General features: G+C 42.9%; 1 protein-coding gene across 1 annotated transcript in view; it reads right to left on the bottom strand.

Moving 5' to 3' along the window:
• Nucleotides 1-2,767: 2,767 nt before the first annotated feature.
• The window catches only part of LOC104397457 (myosin-3-like), a 17,882-nt gene continuing 1,633 nt past the window's right edge, over nucleotides 2,768-19,016 (bottom strand). The window contains exons 5-36 of the mRNA XM_010007418.1: nucleotides 18,107-18,224; nucleotides 17,936-18,028; nucleotides 17,747-17,810; nucleotides 17,566-17,664; nucleotides 17,357-17,460; nucleotides 17,138-17,276; nucleotides 16,038-16,156; nucleotides 15,789-15,938; nucleotides 14,976-15,146; nucleotides 14,248-14,557; nucleotides 13,551-13,624; nucleotides 13,170-13,257; nucleotides 12,966-13,083; nucleotides 12,025-12,148; nucleotides 11,805-11,941; nucleotides 11,071-11,326; nucleotides 10,142-10,384; nucleotides 9,852-10,031; nucleotides 9,080-9,469; nucleotides 8,325-8,451; nucleotides 7,516-7,634; nucleotides 7,077-7,273; nucleotides 6,562-6,745; nucleotides 6,310-6,475; nucleotides 6,013-6,137; nucleotides 5,543-5,851; nucleotides 5,238-5,441; nucleotides 4,492-4,617; nucleotides 4,227-4,397; nucleotides 4,036-4,140; nucleotides 3,661-3,756; nucleotides 2,768-3,040 (exon numbers count right to left, since the gene is read on the bottom strand). Coding sequence (XP_010005720.1) covers nucleotides 2,888-3,040; nucleotides 3,661-3,756; nucleotides 4,036-4,140; nucleotides 4,227-4,397; nucleotides 4,492-4,617; nucleotides 5,238-5,441; nucleotides 5,543-5,851; nucleotides 6,013-6,137; nucleotides 6,310-6,475; nucleotides 6,562-6,745; nucleotides 7,077-7,273; nucleotides 7,516-7,634; nucleotides 8,325-8,451; nucleotides 9,080-9,469; nucleotides 9,852-10,031; nucleotides 10,142-10,384; nucleotides 11,071-11,326; nucleotides 11,805-11,941; nucleotides 12,025-12,148; nucleotides 12,966-13,083; nucleotides 13,170-13,257; nucleotides 13,551-13,624; nucleotides 14,248-14,557; nucleotides 14,976-15,146; nucleotides 15,789-15,938; nucleotides 16,038-16,156; nucleotides 17,138-17,276; nucleotides 17,357-17,460; nucleotides 17,566-17,664; nucleotides 17,747-17,810; nucleotides 17,936-18,028; nucleotides 18,107-18,224 — 5,059 coding nt within the window. The 3' untranslated portion in view covers nucleotides 2,768-2,887. The remainder of the gene's footprint in view (nucleotides 3,041-3,660; nucleotides 3,757-4,035; nucleotides 4,141-4,226; nucleotides 4,398-4,491; nucleotides 4,618-5,237; nucleotides 5,442-5,542; nucleotides 5,852-6,012; nucleotides 6,138-6,309; nucleotides 6,476-6,561; nucleotides 6,746-7,076; nucleotides 7,274-7,515; nucleotides 7,635-8,324; nucleotides 8,452-9,079; nucleotides 9,470-9,851; nucleotides 10,032-10,141; nucleotides 10,385-11,070; nucleotides 11,327-11,804; nucleotides 11,942-12,024; nucleotides 12,149-12,965; nucleotides 13,084-13,169; nucleotides 13,258-13,550; nucleotides 13,625-14,247; nucleotides 14,558-14,975; nucleotides 15,147-15,788; nucleotides 15,939-16,037; nucleotides 16,157-17,137; nucleotides 17,277-17,356; nucleotides 17,461-17,565; nucleotides 17,665-17,746; nucleotides 17,811-17,935; nucleotides 18,029-18,106; nucleotides 18,225-19,016) is intronic.

Genomic DNA, 19,016 nt, shown 5'->3' on the forward strand with positions numbered 1-19,016 from the left:
AGGAATGCCCTGGGAGGTGCCTGGCAAAGATGCCTGTTCCTTTGGGGTCCACACTGCACCCTGTGCTCTCCTAGGCTGGAGAAGTGCTTTTGATGGGCTGATGGTTCCTATGACAGGCCTGGAGTAGCTGGGTATGATGCTATTTGGGCTCTCCTCCCTGCTATTGTCACTGTGCTGCTTTGTGGGTATGAAGACCATTTTTTAAAAATCACATGGCCAAACACAGGCCACTCAGATGTTGCCTGCACAATAGCTGGGCCTCTTCTGTGGAAATAATGTGGTATCTACAACAGGAGGTGGAAGAGACACCTTAAGAGGCACACAGATCTTTAATGATATTTTGCAATTAATTTCTGTGACCTTGCTGCTCCAGGTGGTGGCTGGTGTCAGCTATTCCAGCTGTGGCTTCAACTCCTCAGTCAATCCCAGTCTCTGCAGCCTACCATACCAGCAGGGAAGAACACTGGCCAGACAGAGACAATGTCATTGCTGAACCAGACTGAAGCCTTATTTTTGTCTTTCACTAAAAGCATGCAAAAGGATTGAGCCTTTCCTACTTGCTGCTTTTGCCTTCCTTCATGCTTTGTTGAGGCATGATAGTTGGGCATTAAAGGTTTTAGCTATTTGATGTTGTTGGAAATGTTTGCCTAGACCAGAGATGTTTTTCCTTATTGCTGTTTTTTAAAGACTTAACTGCAGCAAGGCACTGCTTTGTAATGGGCACAGGAGGATATTGCCATCGTTTTTTCCGGGAATATTGGATGATACTTCCCTGTCAACCCTACCTTTGATGCAGAATCAGGCTGATAGGGGAGTAGAGGCTTGATAGCACTGCTGTGTGAACACAGTGTCAGCAAGCGTGGAAAAAGAGCTGATAACACAGCTATGGTGTGATTACAAGGTTTTGGGGCAGACAAGGATGGAGTAAGTTAGAGATGCATTCGGAAGGGAAGAATAAAGAGTCAAACTTGGCATTGATACTTGTGTTAGCATCATGTCTGATGCCTGATCACCATGTTGTTGTGCCATTTGTGAACATTGTGGTGCCAGATAGGCTAGATAACAGCTTACACATTTTTTCTGGTGCTAGTGGTGTCACCTGAATGGACTAGTACTGTACAGAACCTGAAGAGACTAAAGCTGTTACAGCCTTTGGTTGGCATAGCTCCCTGGTGCCTTTGTACAGTGTCTGCAAGGTGTGGCAGACTAAGCAAGAGAGGGAGAAGCTGTTGCACAGCCTCTTCTTCAGGGTTTGACTGCTCACAATCAATCTGTTAGACACAGCTGAAGTGTACATATGATCTGCAGCACTCCACACTCAGAGATTTGCTGTACTTGCCACAGCATTCCACAGCCCTGTGACCACACCAGCTGGTGTCCATGGGTGATGAGGTGTTGTCTGTCCCACAGCAATAATGTTATCTGCTACTGCCAGTGGCCTTGCAAACTCCCCCTCATAGCTGAGCTGCCCTGTTAGGTTGATAAAATGGACCTGTTAGCTTTGATTTCTGTAACAAACCTGTACGGATCCCACAGTCTGGAGGGCTTTGCAGCCCATGTTTTGTAATCCAGGGTTTCATCCTGTGCAAGCAAGGCTATTTTCAAAGGTAGTTACCATCTATAAAGTTCATATCTGTGGACAGTCATGGCTTGGACTGTAATCTAAGTAGAAGTCCACACAGTCCTTGAAAGATGAAGGTGATCTTCTTGACTCAGAGGCAGCAAAAAATCATCATGAAAAGTAGGAATTGGAGCCTCCCAAAGCCCAAAACACTTCTTTGGCAGGCAGGAGGGTTTCTGAGCAAGGAGACTTTCTACTTCTTTAATTTCTGTGGCATACATGTCAACAGGACTTTCCACAACAGTATAAAAGGCTGCATGCTGATTTGTCATCTTTTTTCTTCCCCTGAAAGAAACCTGGTAGCAATACCTTTCACAGGTTGCAATTGATCCCACAACCTTCATTTCTGAGGTGTCTGACATGTGACTCTGGGAACGGGTTTGGAGACATGGTGACACCCAACTGGGCCTGCAGTCACGGGAACCTGTCCTGTAAAGCTGTAAAATGCTTATCAAAGCCTTGAAATTGAACACTAAAAATAGTGACTGCTTTTGACCTTTATTACGTATCAGTGATAAAATTGACATATATCTTCATATCACTGTAGTGTTGCTGAAAAAATAGCTTTGGAAACCTTATATATGAGCATGTGTGTGTGTTTGTATAAATGACTAATGAAGTAGCTGCTTGTGCTGCCCTTGGATTGTTGGTTTGCACATCACTTTCATGAAGGAAAGTTAAAAGTAGATCTCATCTTAGGCTTAAATGTCCTCTAAGTTATGTTTCAAAGTGGCTTGAAGCACTGAAGATGTTTAACCTGAAAAAAAGATCTTACAAATAAGACACAATTTCTTAGAATAATCAATTATTAGACTGGATTACTGGAAGGTGCAATACAGTCTTATTCTTTGGACAGAACTTTTGAGTTAAATCTATTTTATTCCTAAAGCAGAAATTATAAGGATAATTATATTTTGTTGCTAAGAAATGACGATTTTTCTCCCTTAAGGAAGTCTCAGATAAAATTCCATTATCCCACTTCAACAAGTGGCTGAAACACTTTGAAAATATTTGGAGCAAGATTTTTTAATTGAATGAATTTAAATAAGTAAGGAAAAATATCAGCCTTATAAGAATTCAGGGTAATGTTAAAATACAACAGTGAACATCTCATTATTTCCATGGGAACATCTCTAAAGCTTTTTATTATCTAGGCATTCATTATCTAGAGATCGACGAAAGGACGAAGCAGCGATTAAGAAATCAACAAGTGACAGAATTTCACATTTTGTGCAATTCTCTTTCACTTGGCATCACTGGAGGCATCTACTCTTCACTTTCCACCTTCTTGCCGATTTCACGGCTCTTGGCCCGGAGCTTGTTGACCTGTGACTCTGCAATGTCAGCCCGCTCCTCGGCTTCCTCCAGCTCGTGCTGGATCTTGCGGAACTTGGAGAGGTTGACGTTGGACAGTTCCTCCTGGGGATGGGAAGAGAGATCAAGAAGTTTCAAAATGTATGATCATAGACATCGTGTGGTCTTTTGCCTTTATGTAATGAAAAAAAAAAAGAAAGACTGTGGAGGGAATCTGAAGAAATAGCTTAAATGCTAAATATTTAGATGGCTAATATGCTATGCCAGGAATCCCTTCTCTGCAAATCAAGTGCTAATGGACTTTTGAAATTTGTAAAAGTATATATACTTACAGTTCTTCCCATTAAATAATATTCCATTTATTTACTGCTGTAACATTATGAATTACAAATTTTGAAATTGTTTCTTTGCTTGTTTTGTTTTTTTTTTGCTGCAAGGCAGAGATATGAAGTAAAGAACATGAAAGGAAGCAGAGATCTACTCCTGCAATGTTGACCTGAGCAGTTGTTACTCTTCAGAGCATGTAGTAATGCTAACAGAAAATGTATTCTAGGCCCCTGAGATGTTCAGCCAGGGCAGCTGTTCAGATGTACATTCCTGAGTGCACAGCAGGAAAGCAACAAAAAAGTTAAGGGTTTGAATGGAGCTACACAGGGGAAAACACCAACACACAGAATTCCACCTCCACCTGGAAAGAGAATGACTGCGCACACAGTGGTACTTACAGCCTCCTCAGCTTGTCTCTTGTAGGATTTCACTTTCATTTGCAGCTTGTCCACCAGGTCCTGGAGCCTGAGAACATTCTTCCTGTCTTCCTCAGACTAAAGCGAAGGATGAGAAAGACAAACACCTTTTGGACCCCCCTCACTAAATGCCCTCTACATAAAATAGAAAGTGATATTCTTCCTAGACCATTACTGTCCAGTAAGACAGAAGTGATAAAATGAATCTTCCCAACATGATCAGAAAGAAAATTTGTTCTGATGTCCTCAGTCCTCTCCTTTTAACTGTGTGACTCAGGACAGCAAGAAAGCCCTGATTGCTACATTTTGGCTTCCTGCAAGAAGGGAGTGTGAGCCCAAGGAGGCCTCCTGCCTTACCTGGTAGGTCAGCTCCTTCACCCTCCTCTCGTACTTGCGCACACCCTTCACGGCTTCAGCGCTGCGCTTCTGCTCAGCATCAACCTCCCCTTCCAGCTCCCGCACCTGCAACGACAAGCCCAGCTTTGGAGCTTCCCTGCTGGCTGCTGACATCACATCCTCACTCACACACAAAGAAGAGCCCTACACACCCTGGCCTCCAGCTTCTGGATTTGCTTCTTGCCTCCCTTCAGGGCCAGCTGCTCAGCCTCATCCAGACGGTGCTGCAGGTCCTTCACTGTAACGTCCAGGTTCTTCTTCATCCTCTCCAGGTGGGCACTGGTGTCCTGCTCCTTCTTCAGCTCTTCTGCCATCATGGCTGCCTGGTGAGAAGAAACATTCAAAGCCATTTTGTGGCTGGAGATATTTTAGGGAAAAGGCACTCATGTTAAGCAGTGCAAAGAACCCCCAGCTCACATCAGTGATGGCCTTCTTGGCCTTCTCTTCAGCATTGCGGGCTTCCTGGATTGTATCCTCCATTTCACTCTGAATTTGGGAAATGTCTGTTTCCAGCTTCTTCTTGGTGTTGATCAAGCTGGTGTTCTGTTCAAGAACATGAACAACATAATTTTGTTTTTGTTAGCTTGCAATTTCAAATAGAGAACATCACAGGATTTTGAATAATATCAGAAATAATTTGTGTAAAAAAAACATAACACAAATTGTTTTTTTTCCCCCCTCCTATCATAGATTTTATTAATTTGAAAAAGAATACTTAGAATAATCACTGCCACGTTTCATCTGCCAAGACTGGCACAGGACAGTAATGAAAATGGAGTTTATACCTACTTTCTTGCTAGAGAGGAAATAGAAATTCCTGAAGGAATATGAGGATTCCCTAATGCTGCCTTTCAACCAAGAAAGGAATGAGTTTCCCACACTGTTCAGATGTCAGACCATTTGGAATGTGTGTCTGAAAAATCTGGTCCTTGTGGAGATTGTGTTTGGATGCAAAGGAAGGAGAAACAAGGGTTTCATGGAATGCAGCACAGGAACACAGTCACCTGACAAACTTTTTCAGTACCATGGCTTTAAGTACCATGATGATTAATTCAGAAAAGGTAACTCTTGTCTTAGAAAGTGAGCTTCCAACAGTGATGTGAATAGAGCATCCAAGTGTTGTCCTACTTACCAAGAGTGTTATTTCTTACCAAGTGACTCACCTGAGTATGGAGAAGCTGTACACGCTCACTTGCGTCCATGAGTTCCTGCTCAGCCATCTTTCTAGACCTCTCTGTTTGTTCTAGTGCTGAACGTAGCTCCTCAATTTCAGCCTGTGAGAGGTTTGCTCTACGCTCCACCATGGCCACCTGCTCCTTCAGGTCCTCCTGCGACCTGAGAGCATCATCCAAATGTATCTGGGTATCCTGTAAATCCATTGAGAGATATTATTTTTATTATTATTATTATTTGACAATGAAAATACCAGCTAAGATATTTCTGTGTAGGCAGCTTTTGTTCATCGGACCTTGAGCACTCCCTGTGTGTTCCTCAGGTTCTTTTGTGCCTCTGCAGCCACACGGTTGGCGTGGCTGAGCTGGATCTCCATTTCATTCAGGTCTCCCTCCATCTTCTTCTTCAGCCTCAGGGCTTCATTACTGCTCCTGATCTCAGCGTCCAGGGTGCTCTGCAAGGACTCCACAACTCGGAGGTGGTTTCTCTTCAGCTGGTCAATCTCCTCATCTTTCTCTGCCACCTTCCTGTCAATCTCCGACTTCACTTGGTTGAGCTCAAGCTGGAGGCGCAGGATCTTCCCCTCTTCATGTTCCAGGGAGGCCTGAACAGGTCATCAGGAAAACTGACTTAAGCTCTTGCTTCTTTTCTGAGTACTCTCTAACACAAGTACTTCATGAAATCTAGGCTTCCTTTCCTGCCATCTCTGCAGGTAACTCCTCCCATACTTTCAGTCTGGACACCATTTATGAGCACTGTGAGTACCTCAGCTTCCTCCAGGGAGGCCTGGAGTTCAGACTTCTCCTGCTCAATCTGCTTCTTGACTTTCTCCAGCTCATGAATCGCCTTTCCTCCCTCGGCAATCTGCTCCGTCAGGTCGGAAATCTCCTCTGTGGGAGCCAAGAGCAACGGCCTGGTCAGGCACAGAGCCAGGTGGGAAGGGCCCTGCCACACCAAGGGGACAGGCATCTCTGCAGAGCTGCAGGCACAGCCCCGTGTGCAGCAGCGGGGAGAGGTGGAGAGTCAGAAAGCCCTGCCAGCAGCAGAGGGCCAGGGACTTACGCTGCAGGTTCTTGTTCTCGCGCTTGAGCGTCTCCAGGTGGTCCAAGGACTCCTCATAGGCATTCTTCATCTTGAACAGCTCGGTGCTGAGAGAGCGAGACTCCTTCTGGGAGGCTTCCAGCTCAGCCTGCGTCTCCTCATACTTCTGCTTCCACTCGGCCAGGATCTGCAGAGAAATGGGGCCTGAGTGTGGATGTGGCAACCAGGAGGGGCTGCCCTGCTCCCGAGCCCCAGGCCTGCAGCCCAACACACCTTGTCAAAGTTCCTCTGCTTCTTATCCAGAGCTGCACAGGCAGCGTTTGAGCGCTCCACGTCAATCATCAAGTCCTCCACTTCATTCTGCAGCCTCTGCTTGGTCTTTTCCAGGGAAGCACATTTGGCATTGACGGCTTCAACGTGTTCCTCTGCATCCTGCAGCCGCTGTGCCAGCTTCTTCCTGGCAGGAAATAAGCACAGGTCAGTTAGCACAGAGAAACCAGTGTGTCCCCATTTACACAGAGTTGCAGGAACCCCCAAACCACTGCACTGCTATGGCTGAGTCCTGGGCTACAGCAATTCAGTCTCTGCTGGTCACTCTGCTGGTCACACTTGGCATCTCTCTTTGCTATTCTGCATGTGAAGAGCTTTGCTGATCCTGCCTTTCCCCAGAGCTTGGACTCTCTTCCTGGCTTCCAACCCGAACCAGAATATTGGCTGACAATATCAGAGTGCTCTCCTCAAATTCCTGTTCTTCCTCTCTGCCAGCCTTGCCCTCCTTCCCCACATACTTGGCCTCCTCCAGCTCCTCGGTGCGCTGAATCGCGTCCGTCTCGTATTTGGTTCTCCACTGGGCCACTTCGCTGTTGGCCTTGGACAGGGCACGCTGCAGCTCCCCCTTGGCTTCCTGCTCCTCCTCATACTGTTCCCGGAGCAAGTCACAGTCGTGGCGAGCAGACTGCAAGGCGTGGGCCAGGGCGTTCTTGGCCTGGGGGAAAAAAAAGTAGTGTGACAAGTGGAAATATCCTTGGGAATCTCGCCAGCTGTTGATGCACACTTGATTATTCCACTGTGAGTGTTGGTGAGCTACACAAGGAGAAAGGAATAGCTGGGAATCTGTTTTTTGTTCTCCCTCTCATATTGTTGATTCTGTAACTTCGTATGTATCTGAAGATCCTCCTAGACAGAAGGAATCCAATGAATAAGACAGAAGATGGAGAGCCTTCTCACCTTTATCTCTTCCTCCAGGTGCCTCTTGAGTTCCTCAATCTGCTGGGTGAAAGCCTGCTTGCCTCTTGACAGCTGAGAAATCAGTGCATCCTTCTCCTCCACCTGGCGTGAGTATTCACCTGGGAGAGTTACGATGAGTAAAATAACCTTATTATTACTTATTTAAGCTGTTAACATTGATGACTAAATGCACATTAAAACATTTTGAGTTAAACAACATTTTATTTCTTTAATGGTATCATCATCACTAATTCCTCTCCATATCTCTGAGTGTGCAAAATTATTTATCTTAGAGATAGTAAATGAGATATATTGTGCCACCTTCTCTGATATCTGACTAGTATGTCCCATGTATGACTATGTTTACACTAAGTCCAGTGCTTACTTCAAGCCTTGAGCTTACAGAATGAGAATATGTTCTCAGGAACATTACTGTCTTCTACTCAACACTTCCTGGGAAGACCAAGGCGAGAGTTTCGTTTATGAGATAGACAAATTCTTCTTTGAATCTCCAGTGATAGAATCCTAGAACAGTGCAGGTTGGAAGGGATTTTGAAAGGTCATCTGGTCCAACTTTTCTTGGGAAATGGAGCCCAGATGAGATTTTCTATTACCCTGTCCAGTCATGTCTTGAAAACCTGCACTGATGGTGACTCTTCTAGTCCCTTAAATATGTTATTAGTCCTACTTCAGGATGTCTGTATCTCTCTGGTACTGGGGAACCTAGCACTGGACACAGTACTGCAGGTGTGGCTTCAGTAGGGAAAAGGATCATCCTCTTGTGTTCTCTTAAATACCACAAATCTTACCAGATTCTGTTTGTAGACGAGCTCTCTGAGCACTAATGTCATTAATTGTGCGCTGTTGTTCCTCCTCCTTTGTCTTGATCTCACTGAGTTGATCTTCTAGGGAGCGACACATCTTCTCCAGATTTGCCTGTTTGGGTGGAGAACAGAATGAAAGATGATTCGTGGTTCAACACAACTGCTGAGAATTTGAAGCCTTATAAATGACAAAAATATAAGCCAAATTATGGTCCAAATGTCTCAGTTCACCAATATGTCTTACTGTGAAATTTGCATCCCTAGTTCAAACAATTGTGTAATTCATTAATATACATTCCCTATTTTATTTTCAATTAATTAAAAGGATGGAGGAATACTGTGACATGAGGAATTTTTTAAAATTTCTGTTTGGCTCTAAATGATGGTGTCATTGAAGTATTTAAGGCAGGAAAAGAAAAATAAGGAAAGGGTAAGATAGGAGTAATTTCTGTTTCAGAAAAAGTGAACAAACTGAGAAGGTCACCACTTTCATTTGACTATTGCAATATTTTGAACCAAGCAACGAAACCTGGTAGTTCCTCTGGTCAGGTGCTTCAGGTCAAATTTTTACCTCTCACCCAAAGGATACAATCTATTATGATGATATATATTGAAATATCTGAACTAAAATTCAAGTTGTAGAGTTCAACTATTTGTTTTAAAGTACGAGTAACAAGTTTCTATGTTAAAAGAGAAATATTGGAATCAGTTTGAATTACTACAAAGAAAAATTTCAGTACCTTGGCCTTGGAGACAGACTCCATGTTACTGGCCAGGTCGTCAATCTCCATCTTCAGCTCACTCTTCTCCTTCTCCAGCTTCTGCTTCACGCGTTGCAGGTTGTCGATCTGCTCCCCCAGCTCAGCTGTGCTGTCCGCGTGCTTCTTGCGCAGGGCGGCAGCCGTGGCTTCGTGCTGCAGCGTGGCCTCCTCCAGGTCACGGCGCATCTTCGGGACCTCTGCCTCCCGCTTCTTTTTCATATCAATCTGAGCTGCAGTAGCTCCTCCTGCTTCTTCCAGGCGCTCGCTGATCTCCTCCAGCTCCCTGGACAGGTCAACTCGCTGCTTCTCGGTCTTCGCCCGGATCGCGCGCTCGGCCTCAATTTCCTCCTCCAGTTCCTCAATTCGAGCCTGTGAAAGTTAATTGGTTAAATGAGGATTCTGAACTGACAGAGCTGAAACAGTCATTAAGAAATAAAGAGTAAACACTTGCATCCACTTACATCAGCACAAAGACTGAAAAAACTACTAGAAGTTTCATGTGAGTTGTGTCCTAGAACGTGCAAGATTTAGTTCTGGAACAATAGGAAAGGTAAAATCTAGTATTTCACTTTATGTTATAGCTTAGATTGGATTTATCAGTTTATGAAGATCTAGTATTGCACTTTTCAGAAGAAATAGAGGATGTGTCACTGGATAATGTAAAGGAATGTGATTTTCTTAGAAATTTCTAAAAGGCCAGGCAAAAAAAAAAAGCATCCTCTATCCATCAGTAAAACAAGATGGAAAGAACCTTGAGATGAGCAGCCATGAGAGAACAGCTGAACTGCCTTTCTGGAGTGTTGACTTTGTCCTCCTCTGCCTGCAGGTCATCCAGCGTCTGCTGATGGGCCTCTTGGAGGGCTTTCTTCTCTTTGGTCAGCTTGGCAATGGTCTCGTCCAGGGCTGCCATCTCCTCTGTGAGGTTTTTCACCTTTGAGAAGAAGGGAGCAAGTGCAGATGAAATATGTTGTTTAAAACGTTACACTGTACAACAAAAGACATGTCTTTTCTGGAGTGCGAGTGACATCTTCTGCCTCAGACCTTGTTTTCAGTGGCATGCTTTTCCTTCTCAACCTTGGCCAGTGTTAGCTCAAGGTCATCAATATCTTTCTTCAGCTCTGAACATTCATCCTCCAGTTTCCTCTTCTTGGCTGTCAGCTCAGCATTAATTTCTTCTTCATCTTCTGCTCTCTCTGTCAGCTCCTTAATTTTGGCTTCCAGCTGGATTTTGGTTTTGATGAGCTGGTCACACCTTTCCTCAGCATCAGCCAGACCATCAGCTTCCTACACGATTCATTAAAAAAAAAATAATTTTGTATAATTATTTTTTCTTACTGGTTATCAAACAAAGTCTTTTGTAATTAAAACTTCTTATTTCAAGTGTATCCCTTGCTTTGCGCTACCTCCAACGCAGGAAATAAAGAAATATTTTATTACACTACAAATACAAGCTCTGAGGATTTTTTTTAAAACTGCTTAACTGCTCCTGCAGGTTCTACATTAATTTGAGTGTAGACCCTGAAATTAGATATGTTCCTATCTCCTTTGTATCTTTTAATCACTTTACTTATGGTGCATTTGATTGGACTGGAAACTGGCGTAGAGTTCTAGGGAAGAAAACCATGCTGGCAGATTTTTTTATCATATAATGTTTAAAATCTGAATTCTAAAAACTCTAAGATTCAGCTGAGAAAATCTTAGAACTCTCTTGAAAAGATTTGCTGAGAATGAGTTAAATTTTTAGTTTTGGCACAGTTTCATGTTAGGATCACTGTTTCACAGGCAGTAGATTAGACATGTTTCTAGCACTTGTGGTCAAGAAGGACATTTTGAAAGGAAGACTGATGTTTACCAGAAATAAGTGTATGTTTTTAAAATACATACTGTTTTGGTATAACATGTCTGTTACTGAGGCAATTGGGACCATATTACAGAGGTGATTACAAGCCAAAACCATTAACAATACTCACAGCCTGCACTTGGAGCTGCAGGTCATTTTTCTCCTGCAGCAAAGAAACCATTTTCTCCTCCAGCTCTTTCCTCTTGGCCTCAGACTTTGCAAGCTCCTCCTTGGTTTTCTCAAACTCCTCCTTCATGTTGGCCATCTCCTTCTCAGACTCTGCACTCTTCAGCAAGGGCTTGATCTTGAAGAACAGCTTCATCCAGGGCCAGTGCTTCACATTCATGAAGGACCTAACATTGTACTGGATGCAGAAGATGGACTCTCTGAAATGTAGTTAGAATATATATCATAGCACATACTTTTGAATTTATGATACATATAACAGGAAGTTATACATATAATAATTTATATTATAGTTCTATATATCTATGTTTCTTATTAATGTTTCTTATATACTTGTGCTAGAAGTAGGTATTTTTCACCTTTGATTATAATGGTGACCTAGAATAATCAGGTTAGACTAGATATTTGATTTCTGGACATACATATAATGTAGCCATTTACTGAATTTAGCAAAATACTTGAACAAAGGGTGATATAAGTTAGATACAAGTGGGTTTCTTTCTTAAAATTGAGATCTTATACTGCTTCACCTGCTGCCAGGGAATACTCCCAAATACATCTGTATTGGTAAGCTGAAGTAATGAGAAACAGATTTGTTGACATGCATTTCAGTTTTGTTCATATCATCACTATCTGATGAGAACTGGCCCAGCAGGCCAAATAAACACAGGTACCTACCTCCTCTCCATCATTTTCTTGAACTCCACTCTCATCAGGTAACCCCTGCACATGGCCTGTGTGCGGGTGATGAGCTGTGCCAGCTTCTCATCCCTCATCTCCTCCAGGAGCCCCAGCAGCCCAGCTTTGAAGAACACCTGGAGAGGGAGTGTTGCAGCAGGTCACTGACAGGTAGAGCAAAGCACAGGCACAGGGTGAGTGAGTCAAGGAGGGTTTGTACCTTGGTGTGTCCAAATTTGTACTGGGTGTGATCCACATCAATTGACCCAAGAAGCTTCTCAGAAGCCTTCTTGCTATCAATGAACTGTCCCTCTGGGATGGCACTGGCATTAAGCACCTTGTACCTATGAGAGGAAGTAGAATCTGAAGAGGGTCAGATAGGAATCTGACTCAATCAAACTGGTAGTAACTGATGCCATTGTTATGCTTCTCTAAAGGGAGATCCAGAGTGGACAAAGGTGAATAAGACTGAATTCTGTTCCATTGTTTAGTAATTACATTTTCATGGGCAAATATTCTTTTAGGAAAAAAAATAAATTGCAGTTCCCTTAGTCCAGAAATTCTTGACACAGAATGGGATTTGTTTCCACGTGTCACTGCTGCCATCCTTCACATGCCCGATTGTCTGATGCTTTATCTCCAAATGTGAAGTTTATTTGCAAAAACAAAATATGTGGAGAGGAAAAACAATTTTTAATCCAAAGTAGTGGCACTACAAACTGAGTATTTTCCAGCTGATATACAGCAAGATGTAAGATTTTTTAATTTTTATTTGTTTTTCCAACAAGTTTGTCTAGAAAATCTTGTAGTGTCTTTAATCTCATCTCTATCTGATGGCTGCAAGTCACCTTACTTTGATATCCAGAAGTTAACTAAGTCTAAGCTAGTCAACTTTATTTCTAGATAGTTAATTAAATAATGATTTATCTCATACCAGAGTATAAAAAAAGGACAAGAATAAATAATTGCCATTTGAAAATTCTTGTTCTTCTAATTATCTACAGAAAGAAATCAGATTACTAACTTGGGCAATTAATTTTTTGCCTAACAGTAGGTGCAATGGACTCCTTCCATAACTCCCACAGTAGTTAAAATAAAGAGGAAATGTAAATTATTCAGCATTGGTGGATATCTTGGAGGGTGGATGACATGGAATCTGACCTCTGTTTAAAGTCTGCATAGAGGATTCTGCTGGGGAATCCTTTCCTGCAAATTCTGATCCCTTCCAGCACTCCGTTGCACCGCAGCTGATGCAGCACCAGCTCATGCTCCATGGCACCTAATAAATGACATCATGAATTGGTGCTTCATTGTACCACAGAGAGAAGAACAGATTTATCACATCTTTGAACATTAGCAACTTACCAGGTGTTTTTGTTTCATTAGGAATAAGGCATCTCACGAAATGGGGATGTGTGCTTCGCAGGTTGCTCATCAGCTTGTTTAAATTTTCCTTAAGAGCAAAAACTTATGTTTAAAAATGACACTTACAACCTCAGCATTGGGTGGATTGATCACACTACAGTAAAACCATGAACAATATTTTTCTTTAACAGAACTTTTGGGCAGTTTTCAAAGAATACTTCCAAGGATTCACTGAGAATCCTTCTTCATTAAGAAGCTTGTGCTTTTTCTTTTCTCAACATAAACATTTTGTATATTAGATCAATCTAAAGCTTTTCTGAAACGAATTCTCTATTTTTTTTTCACAATGCAGTAAAATTTCTAATGATAATTCTACAGTACCCGGAAAAGAGCTGAGACAGTCTGGAAGGAAGAACCCTTCTTCTTGGCACCCTTCTTGCCACCACCACCACTCTCTAAAGAAATTTTTGTCATAAAAGAAATGAAAAATAAAAGCACATTTAGAATCTGATTAACTTTGTGTGCTCATCTTGAGAAAAAACAGGCAATGTAATAAGATAACATTTTACATGTTTAAAGTTACAATGGGAGCCTTGATTTTTTCCAATGGTAGCAGAATGAAATCTAGTGACATCAACCTGAAGTTAAGAAAATACCAACAGAGATAGAATGTAATGTTTTGCATGGGAAGTTATTTAAGGAATTAAACGAAGCAGTAGTGAATACACCAGATAGACCTTTATATATAAAGGCTGCATAAAATCAGTACCATGTTGATACACATGTTAATGTCGTAGTACAGCAACTTGGTCTTAGAACCTACAGACCTTTTAAAGTCTGCGGGGAAATCTAATACCCTATATTAGTCTGAACAACTGAGATTAAAAAAGTAGACAAGGTTTCAGGTTCCAAATTTTTGAAATGTAAATAAACATTATTGCAAAATAATGCAAGTTTGCTGTGTTTTTGTTTGGTTGGTTGGTTTTTTGCTTGTTTTGATTTTTTTTAAGTTTTGCTTTTTTATTTTTTATTTTTTTTTACTGGTAAATTATACTAGAACTGATTTAAAATAAATCACCTGCTTCTGCTCCACCGGCAGAGGCAAAGAGTAAGGCCAATGTCTTCAGGGATGATTTCTGGTACAGCCCCACAACAGTTTCATTCAAGGGATCCTTGTTCTTCTCCAGCCAGCCAGCGATGTTGTAGTCCACTGTGCCAGCATAGTGCACCAGGGAGAAGTGGGCCTCAGCTTTGCCTTTTCCAGGTTTGGGCTTCTGGAAGTTGTTGGACTTGCCCAGATGTTGGTCATAGAGCTTGTTCTTGAAAGAGGTGTCAGTTGCCTTGGGGAACATGCACTCCTCTTCCAGGATGGAGAAGATGCCCATGGGCTGGGGGAGAGAGCATCATGTGAAGGAAGAAAGATCATGGAAGCAAAAAACAGAGAGAATGTATATAAGGGTGAGGAACAGAAGAGAAAAACACATATTAAAATAGATGTTGCTCAATATATTTACTCACTCAACATGCATTAAAAATATACACAAATTTGAGTATCAAATCCAGTAGAGTGACTAAGATGGAAATTTTTACCCCAGGTAAATCATATGTACTACACCACAGAATCCCACAGACAGTGAAGTAAGAGACAAATGAAAATGTGTATTAAATTCTTGGGGCCCAGAAAAAGTTATGTTACGTGTTGCATTACGTGTAAGTGCCACACATTGAGAGTGGTCTAATTTGAACATAGAAGATTCTTTTTATGTTTTAAATCTGGAAAACTATGAAGTGAATAGGGCAAAGAACCTTCTCAATGAGCTCAATGCAGGCAGCCAGGTCCATCCCAAAGTCAATGAATTCCCATTCAATTCCCTCCTTCTTGTACTCCTCCTGCTCCAGCACGAACATGTGGTGGTTGAAGAACTGTTGCAGTTTCTCGTTGGTGAAGTTGATGCACAGCTGCTCCAGGCTGTTGAACTGCAGAATGCAAAGATATTTACTTACATGAGAAGTTCAGTTCCAGGACCACTTTCCATCTTTCAACAGGTTTTATTTTCAACCAATACAACATCTCCATGATTTGGGTCCTGAATTTCTAGTCATGGGACTGGACAGGTGACTGGCATATTCCATCCTCTAATATCTACCCTTTCAGGCCCATGCACTGTCTCAACATATTTCTGAGCTCTGAAAAGAGTTGCAGAGTTAGTCCAAGTGCAGCTTTACATCTGCTTGAATTTGTCTACACTGCCAGTCTGTTTCCAAGCATTCAGTGGGAAACTGGATTCAACATTAGCAAAATCTTCCTTCAACCTGTCATAATTTGCCCCAAATGTCATAACTTGCCCCAAATCTACCTCTGCTGTTACCTATCAGTTGTTCAACATGTTTGTATTAGTTTTCTACAATTTTCACTTCTACATGCAACAATAGACATCCGTAAAAACCTGCAACCCTTGTGGGATAATAGGAGCACCAGAAAGTCAGAATTACCCAATAAATACAAGCAATCCGTAATTTAAAAAAAAAAAAAAAAAGAGCAAAAAAAAAGCAGACCCCAAACTATTCCAGTTTGTTAATGCCCCTTCCAGGAAATCTATATGATGATCCTTCTCTTACATCAAAGATCTCAAAGCCAGCAATGTCCAGGACACCAATGAAGTACTGTCTGGGCTGCTTGGTATCCAGCTGTTGGTTGATACGAACAACCATCCACAGGAACATCTTCTCAAAGACAGATTTTGCCAGAGCACCCACTGAATTGTATACCTAAAGAAAAGTAAAATAAAAGTTACCATCCAGGGCAAAAGGGGAAGTTCAAAGGTTTTAATTAATGTAAGTTGTTTTCTATCATCACTTATTTCTTACCTGCTGCACAGTTTGGCCTTTGGTCACATATTCATTCCCCACCTTGACTCGGGGGTAGCAGAGAGCCTTGAGCAGGTCTGCTGAGTTCAGACCCATCAGGTAGGCAGCCTTGTCAGCCACTGAAACCCAAAAAAATCAGTTGTTAGGGTACCAGCAGACATTATTGTCACTGTACTGAGAAGTGCAGCCAGTGAAACTCTACTGTCATTAGAGAGAGAGACAGATTATGCCAAAAGTACTGGTACTGGTTACCTGGTACAACTTTGATAGTGAAAACTTGGAACTTATATTTAATTTCACTTTTGTGGACTTACTTTTCAAATAGTAATCTTGTTCTATTATCATCTTCTGTAATTCTTTCAGTTGTTTAGATTCATGCAATAATTACAGTTATTCTTTGTAGCCCTTTCTACTTTCACTGTTCACCACTATCAGATTCATTCCTATCATATTCCCTGCAGTCATTTTCACTTATGGCTCAGCTTTCCTAAATAACAACCCAAAACACACACTCAAGGAACAAACCCAACACCTTGATAGGAGTTGCACATAGCTTTATGATATGTGTAAATAACTCCAGTTTCATGGAAATACTTCCATGAACTTTTAAAGAAATGCACTTGTGAATGATTTTAGGAAAAGCCAAGGTGACAGGCACATCCTAGATGGTTTTTTTTCCATGCAAAAGTCCTCTCACCTGCACACAAAACCATTAGGAGGTGGCTACAGCTGATGGAAAATGATAGTAGCTGCCTGGGTAGACAAACTTCAGGCATTGAGCAGAGTGGCTCCCAGTTCTGTGCCAGGCCTGGGAAGCTGCCATTCAGCATGGCAGCAAAGCAACTCTTCTTCTGCCTGACTCCTACCGTGCCAGCCAGTGGGAGCAGGTTTAGGATTCACTGGGCCTTCTGCTTTGCTTAGCTTAAAATAACCTGCATCTTCCAATGAGCCTTGTTCTTGCAGCACAGTCCTCTGGTTAGGACATGCTTAAGTTCCACAGCACACCTGGGGAACTGGGTCAATGTCTGTGACCCCGAGTTGCTGCCTGTACCCTGAGTGCTCTGGTGCCTGCTGTGCTGCGGTGCTTATCGTGCCGGTACCTTCTGTGCCATCAGGCTCTGCCTGCTCCTCACGCTGCTTCTGCTTGAACTTCAGGTTGCCATAGTGCATGACAGCCCCTGTCAGCTTGTAGATGGCTGTTTTCTCATCAGCAGTGAAGCCCAGGATGTCAATGGCACTCTGAGAAAAGAATCATGAGAGGGAGGGCTGGGCCTGTGAAAGGTCAGAGCCACCTAAGAAAGCCCGTGTGCGTTACTTACATCTGTGGCCATCAGCTCCTCCTGGTCATTAATGCTGGGAACTGTGATCTCGCCTTGACTCACATAAAGATAGTCATATGGGTTGGTGGTGATCAGTAACATCTCTGAAAGGAAGGGCAAAACACATGCAGGTCAAATGCAATTGGCACCTACAGGAATGAGATGTAGTTCCGTGGCCTTTGTCTGCAGAGGTTTGTGGCGTTTCCTACCAATTAGCTCGGGCTTCTTGTTGGACATGATCTGGTAAAAGATGTGGTAGCTTCTTTCTGCCTTGAGCTGGAAAGTGACTCTGGACTTCTCCAGCAGATCTGGCAAGGAAGGTAGGACAGGGTTAGGACAAGAGCTGCAGAAGGCTGGAAGGACAGGGGTCAGGCCAGGAAGGTCACTTACAGGTTTCAATGTCAGCAGACGCCAGTTTCCCCGTGGCACCAAAATGGATTCTGATGAATTTGCCCTGAAAGAAGAAGAAGAAGAAGAAGAAGATTTGATTGAGATGTATTTTGCCAATCGTGACTGCAAGAATATCTGAGTCAGTGTGCTGAGAAGAAAAGAGCAGCTTTGTCCCAGGCAGCTACTTACAAAGCGTGAGGAGTTGTCGTTCCTCACGGTCTTGGCGTTCCCAAAGGCCTCCAGCAGCGGGTTGGCGCTGATGATTTGATCCTCAAGCGTCCCCTAAACCAGAAACCTTCTTGTGATGATACAGCTCCTCACTAACTTTGGTAGTTGCAGGCTCCTACCCCAGGACCTCACCTGCATTTTGCCCGTTGGCTGCTGCTCCTCCTTCTTCTTGTCCCCACTGGCTGCAATTGTTGCAAAGTACTGGATGACACGCTTGGTGTTCACAGTCTTCCCGGCACCGGATTCTCCGCTGCCAAAGGCAAGAGAAGCAGAGAGCGTGTGGTCAGGCAGGAGATCCCCTGGCACTGGGCAGCCCCACAGGGACCTGAGCAGGGAGCTACGTACGTGATCAGGATCGACTGGTTCTCGCGATCTGCAAAGAAACAGAACAGAAGATGGTGTTAACAGCAGACCTGGGCAAAACTGAGATAACTGGGAAGTAAAGCTTTAAATGGAAGTTGGACTTTCTTTCAAGTCCAATAGTTGTTGTCCAAGCAGTTCAAAACTTACTGATTCCCTTCCAGGACCCAGCAGTAGTAAGATTAAATGGATGCCTAGAGCTGTGAGAGGTGTGTGGTGCTCACACACGCTGTCTATCCACTTGCCCTTCACACAGTTCTTATCCAAAAATTTAATGAAACTGCCTATCAGTATCCAAAATAGAGCATTATATGGTACCAGGAGAAATGGATTAATAATTCTTCCCATCCCATCAGTGGAAAAAGTTAAGAAGTACAATTTCTGCAGTAGGAGAGTTTAGAGTTTTGTACAATAAATGCAGTTAAAACACAATGCTGAGTCCGTGCGTGCTTCTGGGTCAGTTTCACTTGAAATTAATTCCTGCATAACTCAATCAAGTCCTGAGTCATACAGCTCCGTGGTGTTTTTAGCTGGCTTGTCACGTGTTCCAGTGAGATCAGTGGGGTTGTTGGTTTAGATTGCTGTGAGGGATGTCAAGCACTCACCAGTCAGCATGAACTGATAGGCGTTGTCAGAGATGGAGAAGATGTGTGGAGGGGCCTCCTGGCGCTTCTTGCCTCGG

The sequence above is a fragment of the Chaetura pelagica genome, unplaced genomic scaffold (assembly GCF_000747805.2).
Source record: "Chaetura pelagica isolate M959 unplaced genomic scaffold, ChaPel_1.0 scaffold372, whole genome shotgun sequence".
In the NCBI taxonomy this organism is placed as follows: Eukaryota; Metazoa; Chordata; class Aves; order Apodiformes; family Apodidae; genus Chaetura; species Chaetura pelagica.